Here is a 24,738-nt window from a genome sequence, read left to right as displayed (position 1 = left end):
ACCATGGTTTCTAATAGCTTTCTCCTATAAAGGGCTCCTTGGAGAAATGGCTCAGTCTAGGGCTGGGACAGGAAATATACAGGATGAGCCTGGAGCAATTTACAATGCCGGAAGGTAAGGAAGGGAAGTGTGCTCCTTGTGCTCTCTCTCACGCGCGCTCTCTCTCTCTCTTCCTCTCTCTTGCTCACACACACAGAGAGTGATGGGGCTATGACAAAGGAACACAGGAGCCAACTGAAAGAGCACCCAGTCGTCAAAGCTGGGACAATATGAGCAACATAATAAATAAAGTAGTACTGGGTTGTCATCCAAAGTATAAAATAAATATCCACTATTACAAATAAATGATCAAATAAATAAATGGGGTGGGGGGAGAGACAAACTCTGTGCAGAAAATTCTAAATAATTGACTCTTCAAGTGTGTGCTGCACAGAGTGACTTCCTTCCAAAAAGGATGGATTGGAAAGGCAGAGACTCAATTTAAAGTGGAGACATGCCAAGAACGAGCGTGACCCCAGCCAGGTGACCGAGGTCGATGTGGACAGTGGTGAGTCATGTTGAGAGCATGGAGCCTTGCTAGGATGTGACAGGAAAGGACATCAGGGGTAAGCCGAGGAAACCTGAGTTAAGACTATGGACTTTGGTTAATCACAATGTGCAATACTGGTTGATTATTGTAATAGAGTGTGTGGTCGAGGCGCCGGGGTGCGGGAGCACCTGGCTCAGGAGTCCCAGAGAAACGAGTGGCAGTGAAACAGGAAAGGAGCTTATTTCAGGGAGGCCAACACCAGGAAGAGAGCAGACTAGCATCTCAAAGACTGTTTCCAAAATGCCAAAAATACTTCCAGGTTTATACAAGAAAAACGTGGGACAAAGGTGAGTGGTACTGCCGGTGGGTAGTGAGGGTCAAACGGATCATATCCTTGGATGAAATTCTGAGCGGGGCCTTGCTGGCTCGGGGCTGTCCCTCTGCTGGAGAGGGGAGTTTCGGTTCCCATCTGGGGATGCTTTGCCCTCAAGGTCTTCCGCCTGAGCCAAGAGACCGGCTGGAGAGAAGAACCCAACTGGCAAGTCTGAGGTCAGAATGGAAGCAGCTGAAGCCGCCTTTCACTCACGTAGGGTGTCAGTAAGACAGGAAGCTGGGTGTGCCTGTGGGCAGGCGTGGAGGGTCAGGTTGACCCTCCCTGGAGCTGGGGACCCTCTCAAGCCCCCAGTCCCCAGCCCTGGGAGTGGCCTCAAGCCGCTCTCCCTTCCCCAGTTGTTGAAAGCACAAAGCCCTTCAAGGTGGACTCTGGCCTTCCCTTTGTTCCCAGCTAATTTTAATTCCAAAGCTCCTTTGGACCCCACCCTATTTCCAGCTGCCGAGGTTCTCCTGGGATAACAAGGATAACGGGCCACCCCAGGGTGGGGTGTCCTCCCACCCATACACTCACTCAGCCGCCCCCCTCTCCCCCGGCCATTGAGACCCCAGGAGCCCTGGAGCTCCAGTCACTGCATGCACTGGGTCCAGCCCCAGCTGGAAACCCCAGGCTTCCCCGAACGATGAGAGCCTTTGGCTCACATTCCCTTCCTGCCCTTCCTCCAGCTCTCTCCTTCTCCCCTCCCCCTGGTCCTCGGCTCCCCGTCCAACCCCAGCCTAGCTGGGCTCTGAGAGGGGGCCCCCCATGCCTTCTGCCCTGGGGAAACCCTTGCTCCTCACTTAGGAGCTCAGGAGCCAGCTTCACAGGGCCCGGAACTCCAGAAGGCAGCCTCCTGGCCCTCCTCAGCACCGCACTCACCCCCAGTAGCTACTGCCCGGGGAGGGGGGGGGGGTGGCAAGACAGACCTCTGCAAAGCCCTGAGCACCCACCGAGGGCCGAAAATCCCTCTGCTTGTGGTCAGCGCGCCATGTGAGCTGCCCCAGGAACGGATCCGTCTCTCCCAGCTCAGACGCTGGGAAGCACAGGCGGCTTGGGTCAGCACCCCAGAGGCCAGGGTTCAGGCTTCCAGCTCCCCCTTTGGACAACTCCTGCCAATTCATCCTGGCCAGAGGCGAGGCTGGGTCCGTGAACTTCATGCACCGCAGAAGTCCAGCTCACCTTGGCTGGGCGCGGGAGGCAGCGCCAGGTCCGGTGAGGATGCGCGCCCCCCTCCCTGGCCTCCTGGGACAGGTGGCAGCTGAGCTGTCTGCAGGGTCAGAGAGAGGTCAACCCAGACGGCGCCCCCCCCCCCCCCGCACGGGCCAAGGCACAGGGAGGTCAGCTCGCAAGGCACACTGCTCTTCAGTGCTGGGGGAGCCCCCAGGCCAGCTGTTGCCCAATTCTGCACACCTTGGAAAGGAATTTAGCTCAGAGAAAAGCCCAGAGCAGAGCAGATGGGGAGGGACAGGTCAGATGTGTGCTGCTGAGAGGAGGAAGCCACTAGTGGGATCCAGGGGAGCCATGGGGGTGGTGGCATCATGAGGAAGACTGGAGTGGGTGCACCCCCCAGATATGGAGGCCTATATGTGTCTAGAGACACCCCGTGAGGGCCCCCCTGGAGCGGAGGGGCCGTGGTCCTAGGAGTCCTAGAGCTCACACGGGTCATTCTCAGCCCCTGGCCCAGCCACCCTCCCTCCCAGCAGCCTCTGACCTCACAGAGCCTCTGGTGGCAGCTTGGTCACAGTTCTGCCACTGGCCTTTGAACTGGCCTCCTCTCCCAGGGGAAAGAAGAGTCCCCACCCTTGGCTCCTGAAGGCCCTTCTCAGGCTCCGAGGCCTGGCCCTTTTCACGCTCTGCCCTCCCTGCAGCTGAGCCACTTCCCCAAAGTGCCCCCCGCCTGCCCATAAATTCTCGAAAGAGTTGCCTGCACCCGGCCACGTCCTCACTTCCCCCTGCTCCTCAGGGCGTTGTGCGACCTCTGCCCGAAGCTACCGCCCTCACTCCAGCAAGCACTCCCTGCGCCCGCGCCCCTCCCGCCCCACCCCCGCCCCGTCCCCCGCCACAAGTCTCCTCTCAGATGTGCACAGAGGTGCTTGCGGTTCCCTGCAGTTCCCCTCTGTTCTTGCTCCCCGGGTGGCCCCCACTCCTCCAGGCCGTCTATGGGTCACGTACTTCTCTATGGCCTCTTTGTCTCTAGACCAGCTTCACTCTGAGACTGGGCCAGAGAAAACTCAGGTTAGGGTCTTCTGATGAGCAGTGCAGCCCTGCTGCCTCGAGGGTCCCCAAGCCCCCTGCGCCCCCACCCAACCTAAGCACAGGCCACCCTGCCTGTCTCCCACAGAGGCCCCTGGAGGCCCCTCCAACAATCCTGGGTGGAGGTGCTGCCCCTCCCTCACCCAGCAGGCTCAGTCTGGCTCGGGCCAGAATTGCTTTTCTTCCTAAAGCCGCCGGATGGCTGAGGGTTTAGCTTAACGGGATGAGCCATCTGGGGACTACAGCCTGGTGATCAAAGTCTGGGACTGGTTGGGGGTGGGCGGCTCATTTCACATCTACGCCAGGACAGTGACCCTTTCCTTCCCCATCCCATGGCTGCTCTTGGCTCTGCTAAGCGGCTGGTGGGGAAGCGGCCAAACACCCTTGCTAGGGAGGCCGGAAGGTCCCTGGGGAGAGAAGCTCTGCAGGTGGGGAGCTGGGGCCTCCCAGCCAAGGCCTTTGGGGGAGGGTCTGTGCACCTGACAGGCACCAGGGGGCAGCCTTCCCCTATTCGTGCCAGAATCTGGCAGGAGACTGGAGGCAGCAAGGGTCCCTACCACCCCTCCTCGGTGACAAAGTGTAGCTTTGCCAAGCAGGCTTGTCTCTATCCACCAAGGAGACTCATTGAGACCTGGCACCCCAGGAGCTGGGACCCTGACCTCCAGCTTTCAGGGTTCCTTCGCTGAATGCCAGGAGGAGGCAGGGTGGTGCCTCTGGCAAAGCCCCCCAGCACACCTGGAGGCAGAGCCCCACTCCAGCTGAGCACAGTCCCTCTGGTGCAGGGAGCAGGGAAGCGGTAGGCCTTGGCACCCGACACCAGCCCGGGCCCTAGCTGGGAGTCGGGAGAGGGGTCAGAGGCACGGGCCGGACTGGAAGGATGGGGGAGAAGACGAGAGAGGGGCCAAGGATGGCTGGAAGGCAGCCAGGGAAGTGGCTTTCCTAGAACCAGGAAGGGCAGGTTAGGAGGGGCGATCTGGGCGGCAGCCAGGCCCAGGTGAACCTGGGGTCAGGCGCGGCCCGGTCCCTGGGGAGGAGGTACTGGCCGGCGCCCCAGGTAGCAGCCATCCTGCTTCCCGCTGGAGTGGCGTCTCCTCCTCGGGAGGAGGGAAGGAGAAGGTGGGCGGAGTGACGGGGAGGGCGGGACGAGGGGGAGGGGGACCAGCCCGGTCGTGGGGGTGGGGCGACAGTGACATCACCCCGGAGTCGGTTCTTAAGCGGCAGCCGATCGGACCGGGAACGAGAGGGACGGTCGGAGCGCGGTGGCGAGTCGCTGAGCCGGCCCGCGGCCCCGAGAGCGGCTGGAGCCGCCGCCGCCGGGAAGGAGGGGCGAGCGCGCCCGGGCCGCCGCCGCCGCCGCCGCCACCGCCGCCGCCGCCGCCGCCACCGCCGCCGCCGCCGGAGCCGCGGGCGAGCTGGGCAGCCGCGCCGGCCCGGGCCGGGGCGGGGGGCGCGGGCCGCAGGCCCCTGCTCCGGCCGCCGCTTGCAGACCGTGGGCGCCCGATGCTGCCTGCGCCCCGCTAGGCTGAATCTCGGGCCCGGCGAGCCGCCGCCGCCGTCGCCGCCGTCGCCGCCGCCGCCGCCGCCGCCCGAGCCGCGGGCAGGAGTCTCGGGAGCCACCGCCGCCGCCCGGCCGGGCCCCGCCGCCGCCCGCGCGCCCCCGGGCCCCCGACACACATGAGATTCTTCAGGCTCACTTTCAAGTGCTTCGTGGACTGCTTCTGACCGCGCCGCCCCGCCTCCCCGACCCCCGGCCCGGCCGCCCCCGGCCCCCGGCGGGCCCGCGCCTTCGGGCCCCCCCCCGCGCCCCCGGCGCCCCCCGCCGCCCCTCCGCCCGCCCCCGCGAGGCGCCGCGCCCCCCGGCCCGGCCGCGCGGCCCGCCGGGGCCATGGCGAAGAAGAGCGCCGAGAACGGCATCTACAGCGTGTCCGGCGACGAGAAGAAGGGCCCCCTGATCGCGCCCGGGCCCGACGGGGCCCCGGCCAAGGGCGACGGCCCCGCGGGCCTGGGGGCGCCCGGCGGCCGCCTGGCCGTGCCGCCGCGTGAGACCTGGACGCGCCAGATGGACTTCATCATGTCGTGCGTGGGCTTCGCCGTGGGCCTGGGCAACGTGTGGCGCTTCCCCTACCTGTGCTACAAGAACGGCGGAGGTGAGCGCCCCCGCCCCGCCGCGGCCCGGCTCCTCCCGGCCAGGGGCCCCCTTCCCTCCCCCCCCTCGCCCGCCGCCGCCGGCCCCACTGGGGCGCAGGGCCGAAGTCCGGGGTACGGGGTGCCGGAGGCCGCCCCTCGCGGGCCACTGCCGCTCGGTGGCCCCGGCTGGCGGCCTCCACCCCCCAGCCGGTCATGTGCCTGGCAGTGTGTGGGGGGAGGGGGCCGGGGAGCCTCCTGCTGAAGCCCCAGGACGGCCTCCCCCCGACTCCTGGTGCAGGGGCTCCCCCGGAGTGATTGGCCACTGAGGTGGGAAGGCGAGGCCTGCCCCCTGGGGGGGCTTCCAGAGGTGAGGAGCCCAGGCTGCCTCCGCTGCTCGGGCACACAAGTGGCACATTGTGTGGGGCCCCCACGTGTGCACACACGAACACACACACACACAATGGGCTACTCTGTCCCTCCCCCTGCCCTCTCCTCCCCTCCCCTCCCCTCCCTTCTTCCCCTCACTCCCCTCCCCTCCCCTCCCCTCCTTTCCCCTCCCCTCCCCTCCAGCCTGGGCCCGGAACACTGGGTGCCTGAGCCAGGCTTGGGTAGCCTGCGGCCTGGGCCGCCTGGCGCCGCCGCTGGACACACTGCATGCACACCCCGTGCTCGCCTGCCCCAGCCCAGCTGAGCAGCAGTGAGAGGCACCCGCGCGTCGTGTGACTGCAAAGCAGCGCTGGGGTGGGGGCAACGCCATAGCGACTGGGTGATGGGTGGGAAACTGAGGCCCAGAGTGAAGGCCTTGGCCCAAGGTCACACACGAGAAGGATGCTGGGACCAGGAGCTGGGCAAGCTGCGGCCAGGCCTGACTTCTGAGTAGTGCAAAGCTGAGCAGGGGCCTCGGTAGGGGACCTGGAGAGGAAAGGGGAGCAGACAGGGGCTGATGGTGCCCAGCTCCCCTTACCCACCCCCCACCTCTGGCCTGTGGTCTCCAGAGCCAGGCTCACCAGAGCTTGTTGTACCCCACTTTGTGTCCCCGTCCTTGATCACCGACACCTCCAGATACCCCTTACGCCCCCTGGTGAAGGACTGCCACCCACCCACCCACCTACCCACTCTCTGCCGTGGACCATCATACTTGCAGGCAACTGCCTGGGGGCAGGGAAATCCGGAGCTCCCTGTCCTTGCCCAAGCCAGACAGTCCCCCAGGCCGGAGTACCAGCCATGGCACACACACATGCACACACGCACACGAACACACCGTTCTCTTCTGTGCTGCCTAGCAAACAGGGAACTGCGACACCACGGTGTATGTGTCCTCCACGCCTGTTAGGTCACCCTAGGTGACTGTGAGGCCAGAAGCCTTGTGGGTATAGGGCCCCCCAACCCAAGAAACAGGGCTGTAAGGGCCCAGGGACTGCCACAGCCCTCCCAACACTCCAACCCCCTTCTCCCCACAAGGCTATTCACCTTGCACCTCTGAGTCAGTGGCCACCCCCTGCACTGATTCACGCCGCGGGAAGTTATGATGGGGCCAGGGTGGGGCCCAGAGCTGGCTCCACCCTGACCTCCCAGGGCTTCCGAAAGCTGCACTGGCCAGCCAGGGGCTAAAGGGCTGCCCTGTACAAGTGCCCACCCTCTCCTTCCTCCCCCAGGTGTATTCCTTATCCCTTATGTCCTGATCGCCCTGGTTGGAGGAATCCCCATTTTCTTCTTGGAGATCTCGCTGGGCCAGTTCATGAAGGCCGGCAGCATCAACGTCTGGAACATCTGCCCCCTGTTCAAAGGTGAGCAGCCCCAGGCCAGTCCCTCTTGTCCTCTCCCTCAGCGACCCCTCCCCCTTCCCACTGCTAGGGCAAAGCTGGGGCCCACTTGAGAAATCTTGTCCTATCTCAGCACCAGGCCAGGGTCCCACTGGTGCCCCCCAAGTCGTGAAGGGAACGCTGGAGGACCTGCAGACCACCAGTGACCTTGGGCAGATGGGGACTGGAGTCGGGGATTGGCCTCTCCACGGAGGCCAGGATGCCCAGGCCCTGCCAAGCACGCTGGGTCCCCCCAGGGGCCCGAGCAGAGGGTTTGAGAGCTGACAGCACGAGACACTGCCTGTTCCCCCAAGGCCAGAGGGCCAACCTAAGGAGCTTGGACGGGAGCCATGGAGTTCAGGGTCTGAAGGGAAGAACTATTGTCAAAGGTCACTTTAGAGTTCCTTCTGAGTGTGTGTAGTATGTCCCCATTATTTCTCAAGGCCCTAGGAAGGACCCTGGGGGAGCCAGGGCTCAGGGAGGTGAAGTAGTTGGCCAAGGTTGCCTGCTGAGAGGGTGACTGTCTCCCGTATGGCCCCAGGTCACCAGAAAGCCCCCAGCTGCTGAGTACTGGAGGCCACTAGGGACCCAGGTGGAGGCTTGGCCCTCCCTCAACCGCTGTGGTGGCAGTGGGACCCAAGAGAAGGGGACAGGTGTGTGAGGCTAGGGAATTTATGGGACTTCATGCTCAGATTGGGGCAAGAGGGGAGGGCTCGAGGGAGGATGCAGGAGGTGAAGCCAGGAGCAGGGGCAGGTACAGACTGGGGAGTTGTCCTGGTGTTGGGACACTGGCACAAGGGAGGGTCCAGGGGGCTCTCTGCATCTGCTGTCCTCCCACTCCCCACCGTCCTCCCACCAGATCTTCTCAGTCGTGCTCTGGAGACTTCTTTGAGCCTGGTAGGGTAGATAAGGGGGGGTGGCTATAGAGAAGAGCCCACACAGAAACTCCTCTCCTCCCTAGGCCTGGGCTACGCCTCCATGGTGATCGTCTTCTACTGCAACACCTACTACATCATGGTGCTGGCCTGGGGCTTCTATTACCTGGTGAAATCCTTCACCACCGCACTGCCCTGGGCCACATGTGGCCATACCTGGAACACTCCCGACTGCGTGGAGATCTTCCGCCATGAAGACTGTGCCAATGCCAGCCTGGCCAACCTCACATGTGACCAGCTTGCTGACCGCCGGTCCCCCGTCATCGAGTTCTGGGAGTGAGTCAGGCGCCTCTGGGCCAGGCTCTGCCTGTCCCTCTCTCTGGGCTCCACACAGGGCCCGAGTCTGCCAGTCTATGCGTGCTGGGGCTCAGCCCTGAGGGGACGCAGAGCAGGGGTCACTCCCAGGCCCTGCTTGTCTTCAGGGAGCCCCCAGCACAGTCTCTAGAGGAGCTGGAAGGGATTGGCCTTGGTCCTTCACCATTTCTCAGTCCCAGGCATTGTCACTCCACTGTGCCTGCCAGCCGGGGAGGAGGGATCACCGCCGTGCAGGCTGAGGGGTCCTGCTGGCTCTGGCCTGCGGCTCCTGGGCTTCAGGCTCACACACGGCACAAACCTCGGGGCTGCGGGCTGGGGGTGGGCCCAGCTGGACTCGAGGGCTGCAGGGCGGGGAGCACCACCCCTGGGGCAGCTCCCAGGCGCTTGGCCCTCTGCTGGCACAGCCCTCATGGGCTGTCCCTCCCTCAGGAACAAAGTCTTGCGGCTCTCCGGGGGGCTGGAGGTGCCAGGGGCCCTCAACTGGGAGGTGACCCTGTGTCTGCTGGCCTGCTGGGTGCTGGTCTACTTCTGTGTCTGGAAGGGCGTCAAGTCGACAGGAAAGGTACGGCTGGAGGCCCGCAGGGCTGGGGGAGGGGGGATGGTGATGGCAGGGCCATGGTGGGGCATGGGGGACAGAAGGGGCGTCTCTGCCAAGGACCGCTGCTGCAACAGGAGGTCGCCAGGGCCAGGGCCTGAGCAGGGAGCAGATCCTTGAATCCAGACCACTCGATCCCCACCCATGCCTGGATAGTCCTCCCCGCCCCTCCAGAGTCAAGCCCAGCAGCCTTCCCTCCTGAGGTGGGGAGAAGCCCAGGCAGCAGCTGCCCCTTGCCCGTGTGGGGCCCTCCCCAACCGCCCCACCTTCTCTCTGTTCCTCACTCGCTCTCTCTTGTGCTGGCCTGGGGGGGGGGGGGGACCTGGGCTATGGCTGTCCCTTGCCTGCCTGTCCTGCTCTGCTCGGCCTGGACAGGAGGCAGAAGTCTTTGGGGTCCATGTGGCCCTCGCCACCGTCTCTGGCAGGCCCAGTCTCATCCCGCCTACCAAAGACTCTGCAGAGAATGACCTGCTGTCGGGGAGGGGGCGGGGCACGGGATGACCTGCTGTCGGGGGAGGGGCGCCACGGGAGGCATGGGATCTGCCCCCAGGCTGATGTCCCGCTCCCTGCCTGGGGAAGGCCCTGCCTCTCCCCTCCCTCTGCCGCTGACCTGTGTTTGCCATGGGGTGGCTGATTCTCCAGCGGAGCGCTGAGCTTCCTTTGGGAGGAGCCTAGGCTTTGAGGAGTCGAAGGGGGACTGCATGCCGGCCTCCCTCTAGACCTCAGAACACGCCATGCTGTAGTGGGGGCAGGGTGGCCCACTTGGCCGTCCTGCCGAGCGGGGGGCCCCTAAGGGGGGAGGCGGGTGCCGCAGGGCCCCTCTGAGCAGCCTGGCCCCCCAGATCGTGTACTTCACCGCTACATTCCCCTACGTGGTCCTCGTCGTGCTGTTGGTGCGTGGAGTGCTGCTGCCTGGCGCCTTGGATGGGGTCATCTACTATCTCAAGCCTGACTGGTCGAAGCTGGGGTCCCCTCAGGTGAGGGGGAGGCGCGGGTGGGTGGGGGGTGGACGGGATGAGGGGGCGGGCCAGGCCGGCAGGTTCCCTCACATCCTCCCTTGCCCGGCCCATCCGCAGGTGTGGATAGATGCTGGGACCCAGATTTTCTTTTCCTACGCCATCGGCCTGGGGGCCCTCACGGCGCTGGGCAGCTACAACCGCTTCAACAACAACTGCTACAAGTAGGTGCCCCCGCCCGGCCATCCGCCTGCCCGCCCGCGGGCAGCAGGTAGCCTAACCAGCCCGCGCGGCCCCTCTGCCCCCAGGGACGCCATCATCCTGGCACTCATCAACAGCGGGACCAGCTTTTTTGCTGGCTTTGTGGTCTTCTCCATCTTGGGCTTCATGGCCGCAGAGCAGGGCGTGCACATCTCCAAGGTGGCGGAGTCAGGTAAAGACCCCACCCCTTAGCCCGGCCCCCAGGCTGCAGCCGCCGTCCTAACGTACCATGTTCATGAACACACACACACACACACACACACGCGCGCGCGCGCAAAGAGGCAAGTCTGGGAGATGAGAGAAGTGCGCACTGGACCCGTCGCGTCGTCCGTCGCTCTGGGCCAGAGGAAGGCCCGGCTGAGCAGCTGTTCGGGGCCAGCTCAGAGCCGGAGCCTTCGTGGGCCAGGCCACACGGAGCCTGGAGCTCCCGTCCACCCATCCCCAGGGCCTTGGCCTATGCCCCTCACATTCGTGAGGCGAACGTGATCAACCACCACACTACGGAAACTGACCGCCCCTCACGTTTGCCAGAGGGTTGCCCAGGGAGAGGAGGGCCTTTGCGGGCTTCACAGGGACCTGTGACCGCAGCAGCAGCTGGGATAAGAGACCAGGAGTCTGAGTTAGACAGTCCACTCTCAGGGGCTTGAGTGACACCCAGCAACACCTTGACCCGAGTGGAAGGGCCCTCAGCCACGGGATGCCCTAGAGTCCTCCATCCGTTTGGGACGATGGCGGGGGGGGGGGGGGGGTGAGGCGTGGCGGGGGGGCAAGCAAGGACGACAGTGGAACGCGGGTGGAGCACACCTGTTGACTAAACTCTGCCCCTTCCCCCTCAGGGCCTGGCCTGGCCTTCATCGCTTACCCCCGGGCCGTCACGCTGATGCCTGTGGCCCCGCTCTGGGCTGCCCTGTTTTTCTTCATGCTGCTGCTGCTTGGCCTGGACAGCCAGGTTTGCAGGGGGTGACAGAACAGAGGGGGCTGGCTGGGGCGGGGGGAAGCACTGGGGGAGGGGAGATGGCTGGGGGGAGAGCACTGGGGAGGGGAGAGGGCTGGCGGGGAGGGGGAGGGGTGCAGCCTCAGTACCTGGCCATAGTTTGTAGGTGGGGTGACAGAACAGAAGGGGCTGGCTGGGGTGGGGGAGCACTGGGGTAGGGAAGAGGGCTGGCGGGGAGGGGGAGGGGCGTGGCCTCAGCGCCTGGCCACAGTTTGTAGGTGTGGAAGGCTTCATCACCGGCCTGCTCGACCTCCTCCCGGCCTCCTACTACTTCCGTTTCCAAAGGGAGATCTCTGTGGCCCTCTGCTGTGCCCTCTGCTTTGTCATCGACCTCTCCATGGTGACTGATGTGAGTGGGGGCGGGGTGGGGGCCGCCCCTGGGCTCCGGCCGCCTGCCACCTTCCCTGACCCGGCTCTGTCCCCAGGGCGGGATGTATGTCTTCCAGCTGTTTGACTATTACTCGGCCAGCGGCACGACCCTGCTCTGGCAGGCCTTCTGGGAGTGCGTGGTGGTCGCCTGGGTGTACGGTAGGTCTGGGGCGAGGCGAGGCGAGGCGGGGGGCGGGGCGAGGGTGGGGCCTGGGCGGGGAGGTCCCCCCCCCCCCCCGTAGCAGGGTCTCTGGGGAGGGGGGCCCTCCGCCCCCCCCAGCAGGGTGTCTAGCTCCAGCCCTCCTGCCCCACCCGCCCCAGGAGCCGACCGGTTCATGGACGACGTTGCCTGCATGATCGGGTACCGACCTTGCCCCTGGATGAAATGGTGCTGGTCCTTCTTCACCCCACTGGTCTGCATGGTAAGGGCCAGGGGAGGCTGAGCAGGGGGAGGGACGCCGAGGGCCCGCCACCGGCTGAGAGCAGGGCTTCTCACCCACAGGGCATCTTCATCTTCAACGTGGTGTATTACAAGCCGCTGGTCTACAACAACACCTACGTGTATCCATGGTGGGGCGAGGCCATGGGCTGGGGCTTCGCTCTCTCCTCCATGCTGTGCGTGCCCCTCCACCTCCTGGGCTGCCTCCTCAGGGCCAAGGGGACCATGGCTGAGGTCAGTCTGCCCTACCGCCTCTCCCCTGTTCGAGTCCCTCCCTTGCACCGGCTCAAGGCATTACCTCCAGAGTGCCCGTTCTCCCGCCCACTAGGACGTAACCACTGTGCTAGGAGTCTCCGGGGCCTGCTGGGGGGGTGGGGTGGATGGAAGGAACGCTGGCCCCCCCGGGGACTGAGGTCACTGGGAGGGGGGAGGAGGCGGGAGGAGAGGTCTGTCCCTAGCCTCTCACCCCTTTCCCTGGTCCAGAGAGTGGGGTGTGGTCAGTACCCACGGGAGGAGGGGCCCTGGTCCCCAGCCGGTGGCAGGTGGTGGCAAGTGCAGAGAGGCCGAGGGCAAGCATGTGCACTCCCTCCCCACCCCCCCCACCCCCGCCATGGCCCAGGGACTCAACGTGTCCCCCCTCTCTCCTGCAGCGCTGGCAGCACCTGACGCAGCCTGTGTGGGGCCTCCACCACTTGGAGTATAGAGCTCAGGACTCCGACGTCAGGGGCCTGACCACCCTGACCCCAGTGTCCGAGAGCAGCAAGGTGGTGGTGGTAGAGAGCGTCATGTGACAGGCACCCCGGCTCCCATCACCAGCTCACCCTCTTGTAGCCATAGCAGCCCCTGCTTTAGCCCCCCCCACCCCTCCAGGGGGCTTGCCTTTCCCTGACACTTTTGGGGTCTGCCTGGGGAGGGCGGGGACGAAGCACCACGAGTGCTAACTAAAATAACTTTTTTTTCCATTTTTAATAAAACACCAAAAATATCACAACCCACCAAAAATAGACGCCTCCCCACCCCGCCCCCCAACCAAGCTGGTACACACGCTGCTTCCCAGGCCCTGCCGACCGCCCTCCCCCCGGTGCCCGCCACAGAAGCGTCTCCCCCAGCCCCACCACGCCTGCCTCTCCGGGCTCTGCCCGCCGCACCCTCGGGCGGCCCCTCCCCCCTAGAGGCAGCAGTGACAGCTGGGGGACCCGGGCAGCAGAGGAGAGCAGGAAGGCGAGGGAGGGGCGGCAGAACCAAGGCGACTACTTCAGCGGGGCTAGACCCCTCTCCCCGTCCCTCTTCTAGAAGCTTAGAGAGCCAGCCAGCGACGGGACCTCCCGGTTCCTGCGCCGATCGCCACCAATATCAATTGTGTGAGCTTGTGTACGAATGCGTGTGTGCGTGAGGATGTAGGGGAAGCCTAGACCTCTCTTAGCAAAGGTGAATACCAGGTGTAAACTGTGCCTGTGGGCACATGAGGCTTGTATTTTGCACATTTTATAAAAACTTGAGGAAAGAGATTTCTGCTTGTATATTTCTAAAGAGGAAACAGCCCAACGTCCCTCTCCCTGCCACTCCCTGTCCCTTTCAGCACCCCCTTAGTCCTCTGCCCCAGCCAAGGAGTGTGAACTTAGAGATCTAATTTTCATAGGCAAAAGCTTCAAGCTGTTGAGCGTGCGAGTCTGTCGTGTGGGTGTGCGTGTGTAGTCCCTGGCCCCAGACTGGGGTGGAAAGAGTGTATGGCCGGGGGAGGGGGGGGGCCTCCAGGAGCACCCCCCCCGCCCCCTCTGCCCACAGGTCGGCGGGGTGAAGCAGATGCGGCGTTGTGACCCCGGCGATCGGGGGCTGCTCCCCCGGCATGCTCAGGCTCGCCCGCACCCTGCCCTCCCCTCCCCACCCCCCCCCGGGCTGGGCACGACTGCAGGGATCCGAGGTGGGCACCAGCCAGGGGAGGGATCCCGGGCATGGCTCCCACCTGCGAGCTTAAAGCTGATGCACTTCCCACGTCTCAAGTCTTCCATGTAGCAGCTTTAATTAACCCACGTGTGTGTCACGTCCGATCCCGAGACAGCCGAGTGGGCCCTAGAAAGGCTTCCCCCACGCCACCCCGACATCGGTCGGAGAGGTGGGACTGGGTGAGGGCAGGGGTCCAGCGGGGACGTTCTTACTGTGCTAAAAAGCCACTGCAAACATAGCAATAAAAACATGTCATTTTCCAAAGCTGGCTCCTGCTCTGCCTCTGCTTGTCACGAGGGAGGGGTGGCGGGGGAGGGAGGCTGTTGGGGCTGCAGGGGTGGTGGGGAGGCCTCCCCACCTCGAGCTGCTGCCTCAGGCAAGTGTTTGTTCTGAGGGTCCCCGCGCCCGCCGCTGTTCCAGGACCTGGGAATAGAGCAGGTACGGAAGCCGGCGGCAAGCCTCTTCCCCGCGGAGCTGACATACTTGGGGAGGGAGGCTGACGGTAGGGCGGAGAGGGACACGAGAGCAGGGAAGGTGGGTGGGAAGTCACAGGCGCTGAGGTTCCTGAAGGTTGCCCAAATGCTGCGCTGAACAGGTAACCTCCCGAGGTACAGGCAGTGAGGGGCAGGTGAGCAGGAGGCGGGGGCGGCCAGGGGAGAAGGCCGCAGCAGGACCTGGGGCGCGGACAGCGATGGGACCAGGGTGCTAGTAACATAGTGGCCAAGTCTTCAGATTAGGGAGCTGTGGATGGCTGGGATGCGGGGTTCAGAGGAGTCGGGGAGACCCCGTGAGACTGAGACTGACCCTGAGCACTTGGGCACCAGGAAGGGTGGCACTGCCAGGCCCTACACCCAGGGAGATGAGGGAGAAGGCGTGGAGGGGATGGTGGCAGTTGACTGAGGGCCTGCTGTACCAGACACATCACCTCACTGGAAATGTCCAGTCAGCAGGTGGACAAGGAGTCTGCAGTTCCAGAAAGAGTCTGGATGGATTGGAGAGAACATAGAGGTTCTCAGCCCATAAAGACGGCCCTGAAAGCCCTGAGCCTGCACGAGTTCACCAAGGGCGGCCGAGAGCGGCGGCCCACGCACCGAGCCCTGGGGCCCTGGGACACTCGGAGGTGGCAGAGAAGAGAGGGAGCCGGCAGCGGAGACTGAGGAGGGGCGGCCAGGGGTCTGGGAGGGACCCCGAGAGTGCAGGTGCACGGTGATCTCCCGGTACGGGAATGAGCCGTGCCCACGCGCGCACACACGCACACACCCAGGGAGGGGTGGTCAGGGAGGAGGGAGTGATGCACCCCGCCGGGGGCTGCTGACGGTCACGGGGGGGGGGAGGTCCCAGCAGGCTCGCTGCGCTTGGCAACGGGCTCCTGGAGACCTGCACAAGAGAGGTTCCGGTGCAGGGGTGCAAGCCAAAGCCTGAGTGGAGTGGGATTAAAAGAGAAGGAGTAGAAGCAACCCAAGTGTCCACTGAGGGAGGAAATGGATGAACAAAACATGGCCTATCCATGTACGTCTTAAAAAGGAAAGAAACGGGGTACCTGCCTGGCTCAGTTGGAATAACGTGTGACTTGATCTCGGGGTCGTGAGTTCAAGCCCCAAGTTTATTTATACTTAAATAAAGGCTTTAAAGAAAAGGAAACTCTGACACCTGCTACAACGTGGAAGAACCTCAAAGCAGACACAAAGATGCTGTAGGAGTCTGCTTCTGTGAGGCACACAGACTGGCCACATTCACAGAGAGAGTAGGATGGTGCATCTAGGTTTGGGAGCCTGGTGCTCACTCAGGATGCCAGCCTGGGGAGGGGTGGTGGCCCCTCAGAGAAAAGTTAACGGCTTGCTACCCCCTGCAGTCCCTCCCAGGCCAGTCCCTGCTCTCCAGCAAGGCATGGCCCCCTTACTGAGGAGGAGCTTTAGCCCTCAACTATACAGCCAAGGGTGGGCCATGCTCTGAGGGCCACCAACAACCAGGACAGGGGGGCAGGTCCCCAAAGAACTCAGAAAGGAGCACTGCCTGAGCAGGCCCGACTGCAACGCAAGCTGGGCCTGTGCGGGCATGTGGAGGCGCCTCCCCAGCGGGACACGCGAGCCATGTCCCGGGCCCCTCACACCGTGCCCCGCCCTGGCGACTCCTCCAGCAACAGCCCCTGCCTCCGAGCCCACAGAATGGAGCCTGCACCCTAGGGTCACCCTCAGGCCCACTCTGCTCCCCCATCCTGGCCGCACACCAACTCCTTACCATCTCCACTCCCCCAACTATGGCCACACCTTGGCTCAGGTCCTTGGCACCTCTTGCCAAATAGCCTCCGAGCCACCTGCCACAATGGCACCAGACTCAGAAAACATCAACATCATAAAAAGAGATGTCGACAGAGGTTGGACTGCTTGGCTGGGGCCCTGAGAGCAGTGGGTAGTCACCATTTACTCTGGAATCTGCCCCTGTGGAAGGGGCTTAGGACGTGGGGTCTGGCCATCTAGCACGTGATAGGTAAGGAAAGCAGTCAGCCCAGGACTTGGTGTGCACTGGGCCACCACAGCCAGGGGCGGGGCACAAGGGGGGCACAGGCCTACTCAAGAGCAGAAGGCTACTAGAGAAGTGTTTAGAACCTAGGGGCCAGTTTCCGTGGGTGGCCCTCCAGTCGGGGCTGACCTGTCGCCCCCTTCACCGTCTTCCCACCCCCCCCCCCGCCCCCCACTAGGTGGGGTACACCAAAAGCAGCGTGGTGCAACTTTCTTCTACCTGGCCCAGGGCCTGACACCAAGGGGGTTCGGGGACTGCCTGAAGCTGGCCAGGGAAGAACCCACAGACACATTGTTTGGACTCTGGCCTCTAGAAGTTCATAGAAGGGCAAGCTCAAGGGAGGGCAAGGTAGTCAGGGAACACTTCCTGGAAAAGTGTGCCTATCCCTCAGCCTTAGCATAGCAACCACAGAGCCTCACCCATAGTCCCCCGCCCTTACCCCCCATCAGACACCACCTTGCTGCTCATGAAAGCATGGGGAGGGGGAGGGGACACTGGAGAAGGCAGCCACTGGCCCAGGCCTGACCGGGTTAGGAGCAGTGTGAGTACAAGCTAGCCATTAGCACTAACATCTTCAGGAGCCCCCCAACTCCAAAAGAAAACACCTCCAACCTGCTCCTTCTGCCCAGTCCTCAGGGCCAACAAAGGATGAGCACTGCATCAGAGACAGGGGCCACAGCAGCCCCAATCACCCAGGCTCTCAGGCTGGTCCTGAATACTAGGCCCTGCTCAGCAGAGGCTACCTACTGAAGCTAGCTGGCAGGGGCAACCACCAAGAGGGAGACCACCGCAAAAGCAGGCTCTCCAAGCAGGGAGGCACGCCCAACAGGTTCCCAGGGTTGCAGGCAGCAGAGGGGACACCCTCCCCACCACCTGGCTCTACCCTGAGCCAATCGTAGGTCGCTGTCAAGGACAAGTCTCCTCTCTTAGTAGGCATGAGTCAGAGGTCATCCTGCAAACCTTCAGGAAGAAGTGGGGCCGGGAGTGACTGGTGGCACTCTGCCATGTTCTATCTGTCCTAAAATGTGATGAACAGGACTCAGAGGAGGCAGGTAACTCTGCCACCCAGAAGCCCCAGCAGTTTACGGAATCTCCCAAGACTCCCTGGACCCAGTGGCCAACCCAACGGGTCAGACACACCCCAAGCGGTCATAAAACAGGGCCTGCCTGGGGAGCAGTAGGCAAAGGGACAGAGAGAGCAAGTGTGAGCCTGGGCCGAGCCTGGGATGAGGGAGCCTTTAGGGGTTAGAATAAGTTAAAATAACCTGAAAGCCTCCAGGACCAAAGACTCTGCCACCACCTTCCTAGTCACTCCAGTGATGGGAGAAAGAGGCGGCCTCCTGGTAGCCTCAGTTACACGCACGAACCATGGTCACATAATAACAACTTTTATTGTCCCCAAGAGAAACTCTACTCTGCCTGCTCCATCCACCCTCCTGCAGGACCAGAGACAAGGGGCCCTGGAGCCCCAAACAACACACAACACAAAAAAGGCTCAACCCAGTGGGAAGCATGAAGCAGGCAGAAACTGGGTCCCCTGTGGCGCGCCGGGAGAGCGTGCGACTGCAAGCTGCGCCAAGGGACGGGAAGCGGTAGGGGGCAGGCCGAAGTACCCGGGAGGCCGGGCTGCAGGCAGCAGCGGGCACAGGCCAGGTGGCAGGCAGGGAGGAGCAGCCTCACTCCTTCTTGTCCGTGGGGCCGTCTACCGCTGCCTGGAAGGGACAGAAACCACAAGGCAAGGGGTCGACAGGGTGCACCCCTCCCCTTCAGCCCCTAGCCCCTCCACCCCAAAAGGCCCAGCTGGCTGCCTTCTCCCCAAATGACAGGTACCAGGTGAGCAAGGGAAAGGTCTGCCAGTGTGGGAGGGGCCCCACTCTAACAAAGGCTGCGACCCTAATACCAATCAGGGAGGTGCAGCTGGGAGCCTCTGCTGTCACTCTGCTCTTCAAGCTGCAGGGCCCCACCCCAACCGCCATCTTGGGCCCATGGCAGGCCCGGCCTTCGAGTCCCTCCCCCAAGTCCCAGCTCAGGCCCTGCCCAGTTCTGCACATCTTTTAAGGGTCCTGCCGGTGAGCCCGCCCTACACTGAAACCACCACCAGTCCTCCTCTGGGGCCCGGGCTGTTCCTCTTCGGCTGCTGTGGTGGCCAAATTTGGGCCACCAAGCGACAAGGCAAATTGTCAGAACTTAGGGGTGTTTACCGGGCCCTCAGGTCCAATTTCCAGGCCACCTGAGCTTCCAGATTCAGCCAATCTGAGGACTCACACAGGTCTTGTGGGGGACGGGATAGGTGGGTGGCCCCAGCCCTGTATCACCCCCACAGCCCATGTACAGAAGGCCAGCTGCCCGTCGCAGAGTCTCCCTGCAATGGACTTGGACTAGAGTCACGGGCCCTGCACCACAAACCAGGTGCACATGTAAGGGAAAGAGCTCTCCTCAAAGACACGGACTCCAAGCGTGAGGCCGGGCAGACCACAGTGCAGAGGGCCCACCGCACTGCTGAGGCCACTTTAGCAAGCGGCTGCCATCTGCCAAGCCACACCCCTCCTGCCTGAGAAAGGGTTCCAGCTGCTGGGCCCAGACTAGCACTGCTTGGCAGGCTCTTCTGTAGACCCAGAGTCAGCAGCAATGGAGGAAGAAAGGGGGAGCAGGAGAGAAAGCAGCCAGCCTGCCACTGGGGCCTCTTGAAGGCTCTGCTGAGGCAGGCTAGGCTGGGGATGGGCCTGCTCTGGGCCTGCTCAGGGTGCGAGGGTGCGGGGGTGTGTGTGGGGGGGGGGGGGGCTCTGATCCTCTCCAACAGAGCAGACCACACGTGCGGCTGACCTGTAACTTTGCGTGCTCCTCCAAGAGGCGGTCGTACTCCTTGGTCAGGCCCTCAGACTGCTTCCGCATGGCCAGAGCCTCGTTTTCAGCTTTCTCTAGTTCTGGGGATGATGCAGATGAGGAGGAAAGGAAAAGAGAAAGACAGGGTCAGGGAAAGAAAAACCCACCTGCTGGAGACACCAGATATAAGTCTGAACATGTCCCCATTGAGGTTGTCTAGGAGAGCACTCCTCTCCAGAAAGCTCCCCTGCCGGCTACTGTGAGAGCCCCCTAAGTGGAGGAGGGCTGGCCAACACAGCTGGGGGAAGCGGGAAAATACCAAGGACCCACTGGCCCGTTTGACGGAGGGACTCCAAGTGGCCCTAGGCACAGGTGACTTTAGGGAGGCTAAGGGCATGGGACAGCCTGAAAAGGCTGAGGTGAGAGCAGGAGGCAGGAGCAGAATCCCATCCTCAAAGCTGAGCGCTAAAAGCGGGTTGGGAGGGGCCTTCAAGAAGGGAGCAGATGAACTCACAGCAGGTTCTTCGGGAACACTGCAAGCAGCTCTGGTGTAGCTTCCCACATTCTTTCTGTCCCCGCCCCAAAGACCCCGGTGATGCCCGCACCTGTGGGGAGCAGCGCGCCCCGGGCCTGGTGCTGGCCGAGACGCTCCAGAGTTAGTCTCGGAGCATCCAGGACTCCCTGGGCCCCCAGACGGACACCAGACCACTGAGCCCAGAAGCTGCACGAGCAGAGGGCCGTTTGTTCTCACCCAGCTCCTGAGCCCAAGGGCACGCTTGTTATTAATACTTTGGCACAAGAGGGGCAACCACCACTGCTGGAGCTTCCAGACTTTCAGGGGCTGGGGGACACCTGAGGACAATGCTCACTTTGCTTGTTGATGTCCAGCTCGTCCTTCAGCTTCTTCAGATCAGCCTTTAGGCTCCTGTTCTCTTCTTCCACCTTCTCCTCGGCATCCCTACCATCCAACTTGACCCCGCCAACAGCAGCTTCCTAGGCAGAAGGCCAAGGGCATGGGTTACTTGGGAGGGAGGGAGAGAAACAGGCGATCCAGCTCTGTCTTCCCTGCAGAGTGTGATTCCTCAAGCGGCCCCAGGACCTGCCCCTTAGGAAATGTCAGCACAGGCCAAACACCCTGCCTCTCTTCCTCAGCAGCTCTGCAGGGTTTACCAGTCCAGCCAATGACTCAATCTACTCTCTTCTGGAGATTTCTGCCAGTCACCCCCAACTGACCAGTGACCTCTGTTCCTCTCCCCAGGCTCCATAGCTCACTCTGGCCAGGAGCCCCACACTCATCCCTGCCCGTGCAACTCTATCCCGCCTATGAATGAATCCAAGTCCATCTACCCATCTCCTTCGCAGCCCAGCCCACAACTCACCTCCTCGCACAAGCCTTCTGAGACTGGCCACCTCCCGTTCCTGCCTTGTCCCCAGCTAATACAATCCTCAGGAGACCACAGGCCTTATCCTGCATTCTTCTATGCTAACCTGCCCATGGTTCACAGCACAGGGCTCAGCTCACTAGAGAGTCAGCTTTATCAGGCAAGAGTCTGGCCTGGGTGTAGCACATAGAGACAAGGTAGCAATGAGGGTGCCCCTTTCCCTGTCGAGTCCCGCGGACCCCTCCCCTACACACTCCCACCAAGAACCACCCCTTCACCTTCTACCCAACCCCTCAGCTTTGCCAACAGCCACAGTGTCACACATTTCCCAGCCTGACAGGCCAACAGTGGCCCTGGGGCCCATAGGGAATGTCACATGGCCGAGTCCAGCAGGCAGAACACACCTTCTTCAGCTGGTCATTCTCTTCCATGTACTTCTTGGCCGCCTCACTAGCACTCTCTGCCTGCTTTTTAAAGGCTTCATTGGATGCCAGCAGCGTAGCCTGCTGGGAGATGAGAGTCACCAGGCGTCTAAGCAGGCTGCAATCGAAAAAGAAGAGAGAACTGAGAAGAAAGCAGGGAAAATGACTGGCATGAATTTCTCTTGATTGCTCCTGCCCCAAGCCTGCCTCTAGCCTAGACCTGTCCTCTTGGATTGCCAGGGCATCCACGCAAGATGCCACCAGCCTGGGTCTGGCAACAGGTGGAGAAAAGGTGGAGCCTGAGAGCTATCTTCTGCCACCAGAATGATTAATACTGCCCCAAAACGGCTGCCCGAAGCCCTGCGGCTGTCCTTCAGTCCCAAAGGTACAGGAAGCAACAGACTGACAGGACACCCAGACCAGGCCTAGCTACAGCCGGAGGACCCCGAACCTAGCCCTTTCCAGCTGAGGACCTAGATTTTCCAGAGAAGCCACAGCACCATTTTCCTAGCTGTGATGTCAGGCTTGCCCCGGTAAAAAGGACCTGCTAGCATCTGGGGGCACTTCCAACCTCTGGGCCAAATCCTCAGCCCAGCTGATCGGGGAGGCACAATCACTGCCCCATTTCAGAGAGGGGAAACTGGCTAAGGCAAGTGCTAGAGGTCAAGAGCCAAAAATGGCCACAGCAAATCCCCACTGCAGTCTGTCTGACCCCAAGATCCAAGCTTGCAACCACCACCCATTCTCAATTTGGAGGGAACCACTCCCAAGCCAAATGACAAAAAGACAAATGACTCTTCTCTTCTCTCCCCAACCCCCTTCCTAAACACAGTCTACAGGCAGCCACAACGAGCTCTTCCGGCGCCAGGGGAGCAGAAAAGGAAGAACCAGGGCCCAGGCATACGTGTCAGGTGCAGACCAGTCACGAGGGTCAAGCAGGTGGCAGCCGGGGGGCACCCGCTGCTCCATTCCCCCGACAGCCAGCCCTGTCCTTGAAATGTTACCTGACAGGACGAGAGAGGAATGGACAAAGGCACAGCTCGAACAGTAAAAACTGTGGTGGGGGAGGAGGGAGGGAACTTTCCCCACACACCTGAGACAGAGGTCCGGGCTGGCCACAGCTATGAGGAAGGCACCTACGAGCACCCCTGGGGACCAGGGAAAGACTACTTTGTGCAGAGTGTTTCCACAATAAAGTGCCTGCTCAGAGGAGACAAAGCAGCCTTGGATGCCTGCTCCCAGGCTGGCTTTCCCAAGGTCCTTGTGGAAACCAGCCGCTCAGACAGCCCGAGGGCATGGGATAAGTAAGAAACAAGGTGAGCTCCCCCCACCGGCACAGGCCCTGGCAGAGTCCCTGTGAGGCGCAAGTCCCCAGGCCGGGGGTGGGGGGGAGGTGGGCACACAGGGGCCCTCAGATGCCCACCACGCTTCCTGGTTTGCGGAGAGGCTCCAGGGGCCCCTGGCAGTATGGGGAAAGCCAGGCTGCTGGTTCCTGGCAGGAAGGGAGAGTTTCCAATGACATGTGCTCTCTAAAATTAGCAGCCAGACCTCGTGGCCCAGGGCTCAGGTTTCCCTGTCTCAGCCCCTGACTATACACCAGCCTGCCCCCCACTGGGCTGGAGCCCTGGAAGTGGAAGGAGCTCCCAAGAACCCCCGGAACCAGAGAGAAGCAACACACCTGACTTATGTCAGCAGGGCGGAAGTCACTGGAGGGACCCAGAAAGAAAGGCAAGTGTGACCAAGCCCCAACCTCCCAAACCTCCCTGCTATGAGTGCTCAAGTGCTTGGGCAGCTCTGAGCAGATCCTGGTGATGTGGAAGAGGCCCCTCCTCCCAGATGGTGACAGACTGGGGGGAGGGCACGTGTGCCACCTGCTGGATCTAGCAGGCAAAGATGGGGCAAGTAAGCCCAAGAGCGACATCCCCCCCCCCCCCCCCGCCGCCAGCACAACAAGGCCAGGCAGGTGGCCGACATGAGCAGGACTTGGCTGTCCCCCCACCCCCCCTCCCTGGTTATCCAGGGAGGCTGTCCCCAGGGTGGCGGTGGTGACAGTAGCAATGCAGCAGGGGTCCAGCTCTCCTCCGTGCCCGCCCAGCCCACCCCCAGCTATGGAGAGCCAGGGCTACCACCCTGAGCCCAGGCAAACACAGAGAAACTAGCCCCAGAGCTGTGCAGGGAGCCTCCCGAAACCGCAGCCTGCTCCAGCCCGCCGGCCCGGGTCCACAGCCCGTACTTAGGCTCTCTCCCTCAGTACAGGGCCGGAGCCACCAGGGCAGGCACCCTCCAGCACCCCCCACCCACTCCAGCCCCCCAAGTCCGTGTCCTCTGCCTTCCTGTTAGACCTGTTCCTCCAACCCTGCCCTGGACAATTCTGGTGATTCTTCCCTCCAGGAACCTTGTTCTCAAGGAGCTCTCCCTCCTGCTGGCCCAAGCGGCTCCTCTCGTCCTCCCTCCCTCCATTTGGCAACCTACACCAACCTAGAACCTGCCCTGGCCAAGTCACTAGCAGGACCACTTCCGGCCTAAGCGCCCGCTCCAAGGAGTGCCCTGGAATTCTTGGGGTGCTCGCTCAGCAGCACTTGGTGCAGCCGATAGGTTGCCCTCCTCGCATGATTCTCCCCTGCCCCTGACTCAAGCAACCCTCACCGCCCACCAATCTCATCATCGACAGGGCTCATCTCATACTAAAGGCCGGCCCCTGGGGGTCCCTAAGCCAAGTCCAGTTCAGCCTATCTGTGGGCGGACCGTCCCTGCACCCCACTGTGCTGAAGGGCGTCGCTGGTCTCCCTGCACTCTGCGTGCATGCCACCTTGCACCCTTCTCCTGCCCCCAGCCCCCACCCAGTCCTGTCCACGTCACCTCCACACACACCATCTTCCAGTCAGGTCATCCCCATTGCCAATGGGGATGGCCTCAGTACTTGTTTCCTAGCTGATTAACAGCTCCCACTAGTCTCCTCCCTACCCCTGACCATACGGCTTTGCAATCCACCCTCCGAAAGCAAGCCAGAGTGATCTTTGTCCGCGACAATCTGATCATGTCACCTCTCTCCTTAAACCCTCCGATGCCAGTCCCTCCCTGGGCCTTCTCCCCTCACCAGCCATGGAGCACTCTGCTCCAGTAACACCAGATGGCTGGCCGTTCTTGGAACACACTGGGTTCTCGCTCGCTTGGTCTCCATGCCACTGCACTCCGGTCTGCGATAGCCTCTCCTCTTCTGATGACTCAGATCCAGTTCAATCACCACCTTCCCCAAAACCCGTTTCCTGACCCTCCCGGGTCCCCCCTTTCTCGGTTCCCCCATGTGGCTGGCTGCGCTGTGTTCACTCCATGCTCCCCCTTACCACCTCTTCATGTTGTCATTTGTTCCCTGGGGCCCCGGCTCTCCCCGACTCCGCTTTCCCTCAGCCCAGCCACACCGACGAGGACACAGGCAGAAGCAGGGGGACAGGAAGGAGCAGCAGGAGGTGCATGTGAGACCGTGCTGATGAGCAAGCCAGGCTTGTGACTGCAGTGGAAGCTACGAGGCCGGTGGAAAAAACACTCACAACCAAAGCTGGGGGCCCGGGACCAAGCCAAGAGCAGCAAGCCCAGGAGCCGGCCTTCTGGAACTGCCCCTCACATACGGGGCCCCGAGTTCTTGCACCTGCCCCCAAGATGTCAGCCTGGAGAAAAGGCTGATGTACTGCCTTTTTTCTCTCT

The 24,738-nt window shown here is 62.4% G+C and overlaps 2 protein-coding genes across 2 annotated transcripts; one reads left to right on the top strand and one right to left on the bottom strand.

The window, feature by feature from the left end:
• Window positions 1-4,973: 4,973 nt before the first annotated feature.
• Window positions 4,974-14,153, top strand: SLC6A8 (solute carrier family 6 member 8). The gene is made up of 13 exons (XM_078064663.1): window positions 4,974-5,299; window positions 6,935-7,066; window positions 8,043-8,292; window positions 8,761-8,893; window positions 9,769-9,903; window positions 10,003-10,106; window positions 10,191-10,315; window positions 10,980-11,092; window positions 11,349-11,486; window positions 11,563-11,665; window positions 11,828-11,928; window positions 12,009-12,179; window positions 12,596-14,153. Exons 1-13 carry the CDS (start codon window positions 5,038-5,040, stop codon window positions 12,734-12,736), a joined length of 1,908 nt encoding a protein of 635 aa, XP_077920789.1. The 5' UTR covers window positions 4,974-5,037; the 3' UTR covers window positions 12,737-14,153.
• A 3,628-nt stretch (window positions 14,154-17,781) lies between these two features.
• BCAP31 (B cell receptor associated protein 31) lies at window positions 17,782-22,005 on the bottom strand. Its single transcript, XM_078064810.1, has 5 exons — window positions 21,941-22,005; window positions 21,019-21,178; window positions 20,102-20,225; window positions 19,233-19,333; window positions 17,782-18,121 (listed from the first exon to the last, which is right to left on the bottom strand). Exons 1-5 carry the CDS (start codon window positions 22,003-22,005, stop codon window positions 18,086-18,088), a joined length of 486 nt encoding a protein of 161 aa, XP_077920936.1. The 3' UTR covers window positions 17,782-18,085.
• Window positions 22,006-24,738: the final 2,733 nt, after the last annotated feature.

This window comes from Halichoerus grypus, chromosome X (genome assembly GCF_964656455.1).
Source record: "Halichoerus grypus chromosome X, mHalGry1.hap1.1, whole genome shotgun sequence".
Taxonomy (NCBI): domain Eukaryota; kingdom Metazoa; phylum Chordata; class Mammalia; order Carnivora; family Phocidae; genus Halichoerus; species Halichoerus grypus.
This window is presented reverse-complemented; position numbering and strand designations above follow the sequence as displayed.

Coding starts and splice junctions, on each gene's coding strand:
- SLC6A8 (XM_078064663.1), top strand. CDS start 5,038: ATGGCGAAGAAGAGCGCCGAGAACGGCATCTACAGCGTGTCCGGCGAC. Junction 5,300..6,934: donor GTGCTACAAGAACGGCGGAG/GTGAGCGCCCCC, acceptor TTCCTCCCCCAG/GTGTATTCCTTATCCCTTAT. Junction 12,180..12,595: donor CCAAGGGGACCATGGCTGAG/GTCAGTCTGCCC, acceptor TCTCTCCTGCAG/CGCTGGCAGCACCTGACGCA.
- BCAP31 (XM_078064810.1), bottom strand. CDS start 22,005: ATGGAGCAGCGGGTGCCCCCCGGCTGCCACCTGCTTGACCCTCGTGAC. Junction 21,179..21,940: donor GACTGGTCTGCACCTGACAC/GTATGCCTGGGC, acceptor CTTTCTTCTCAG/TTCTCTCTTCTTTTTCGATT. Junction 20,226..21,018: donor AGAATGACCAGCTGAAGAAG/GTGTGTTCTGCC, acceptor CCTTCTGCCTAG/GAAGCTGCTGTTGGCGGGGT.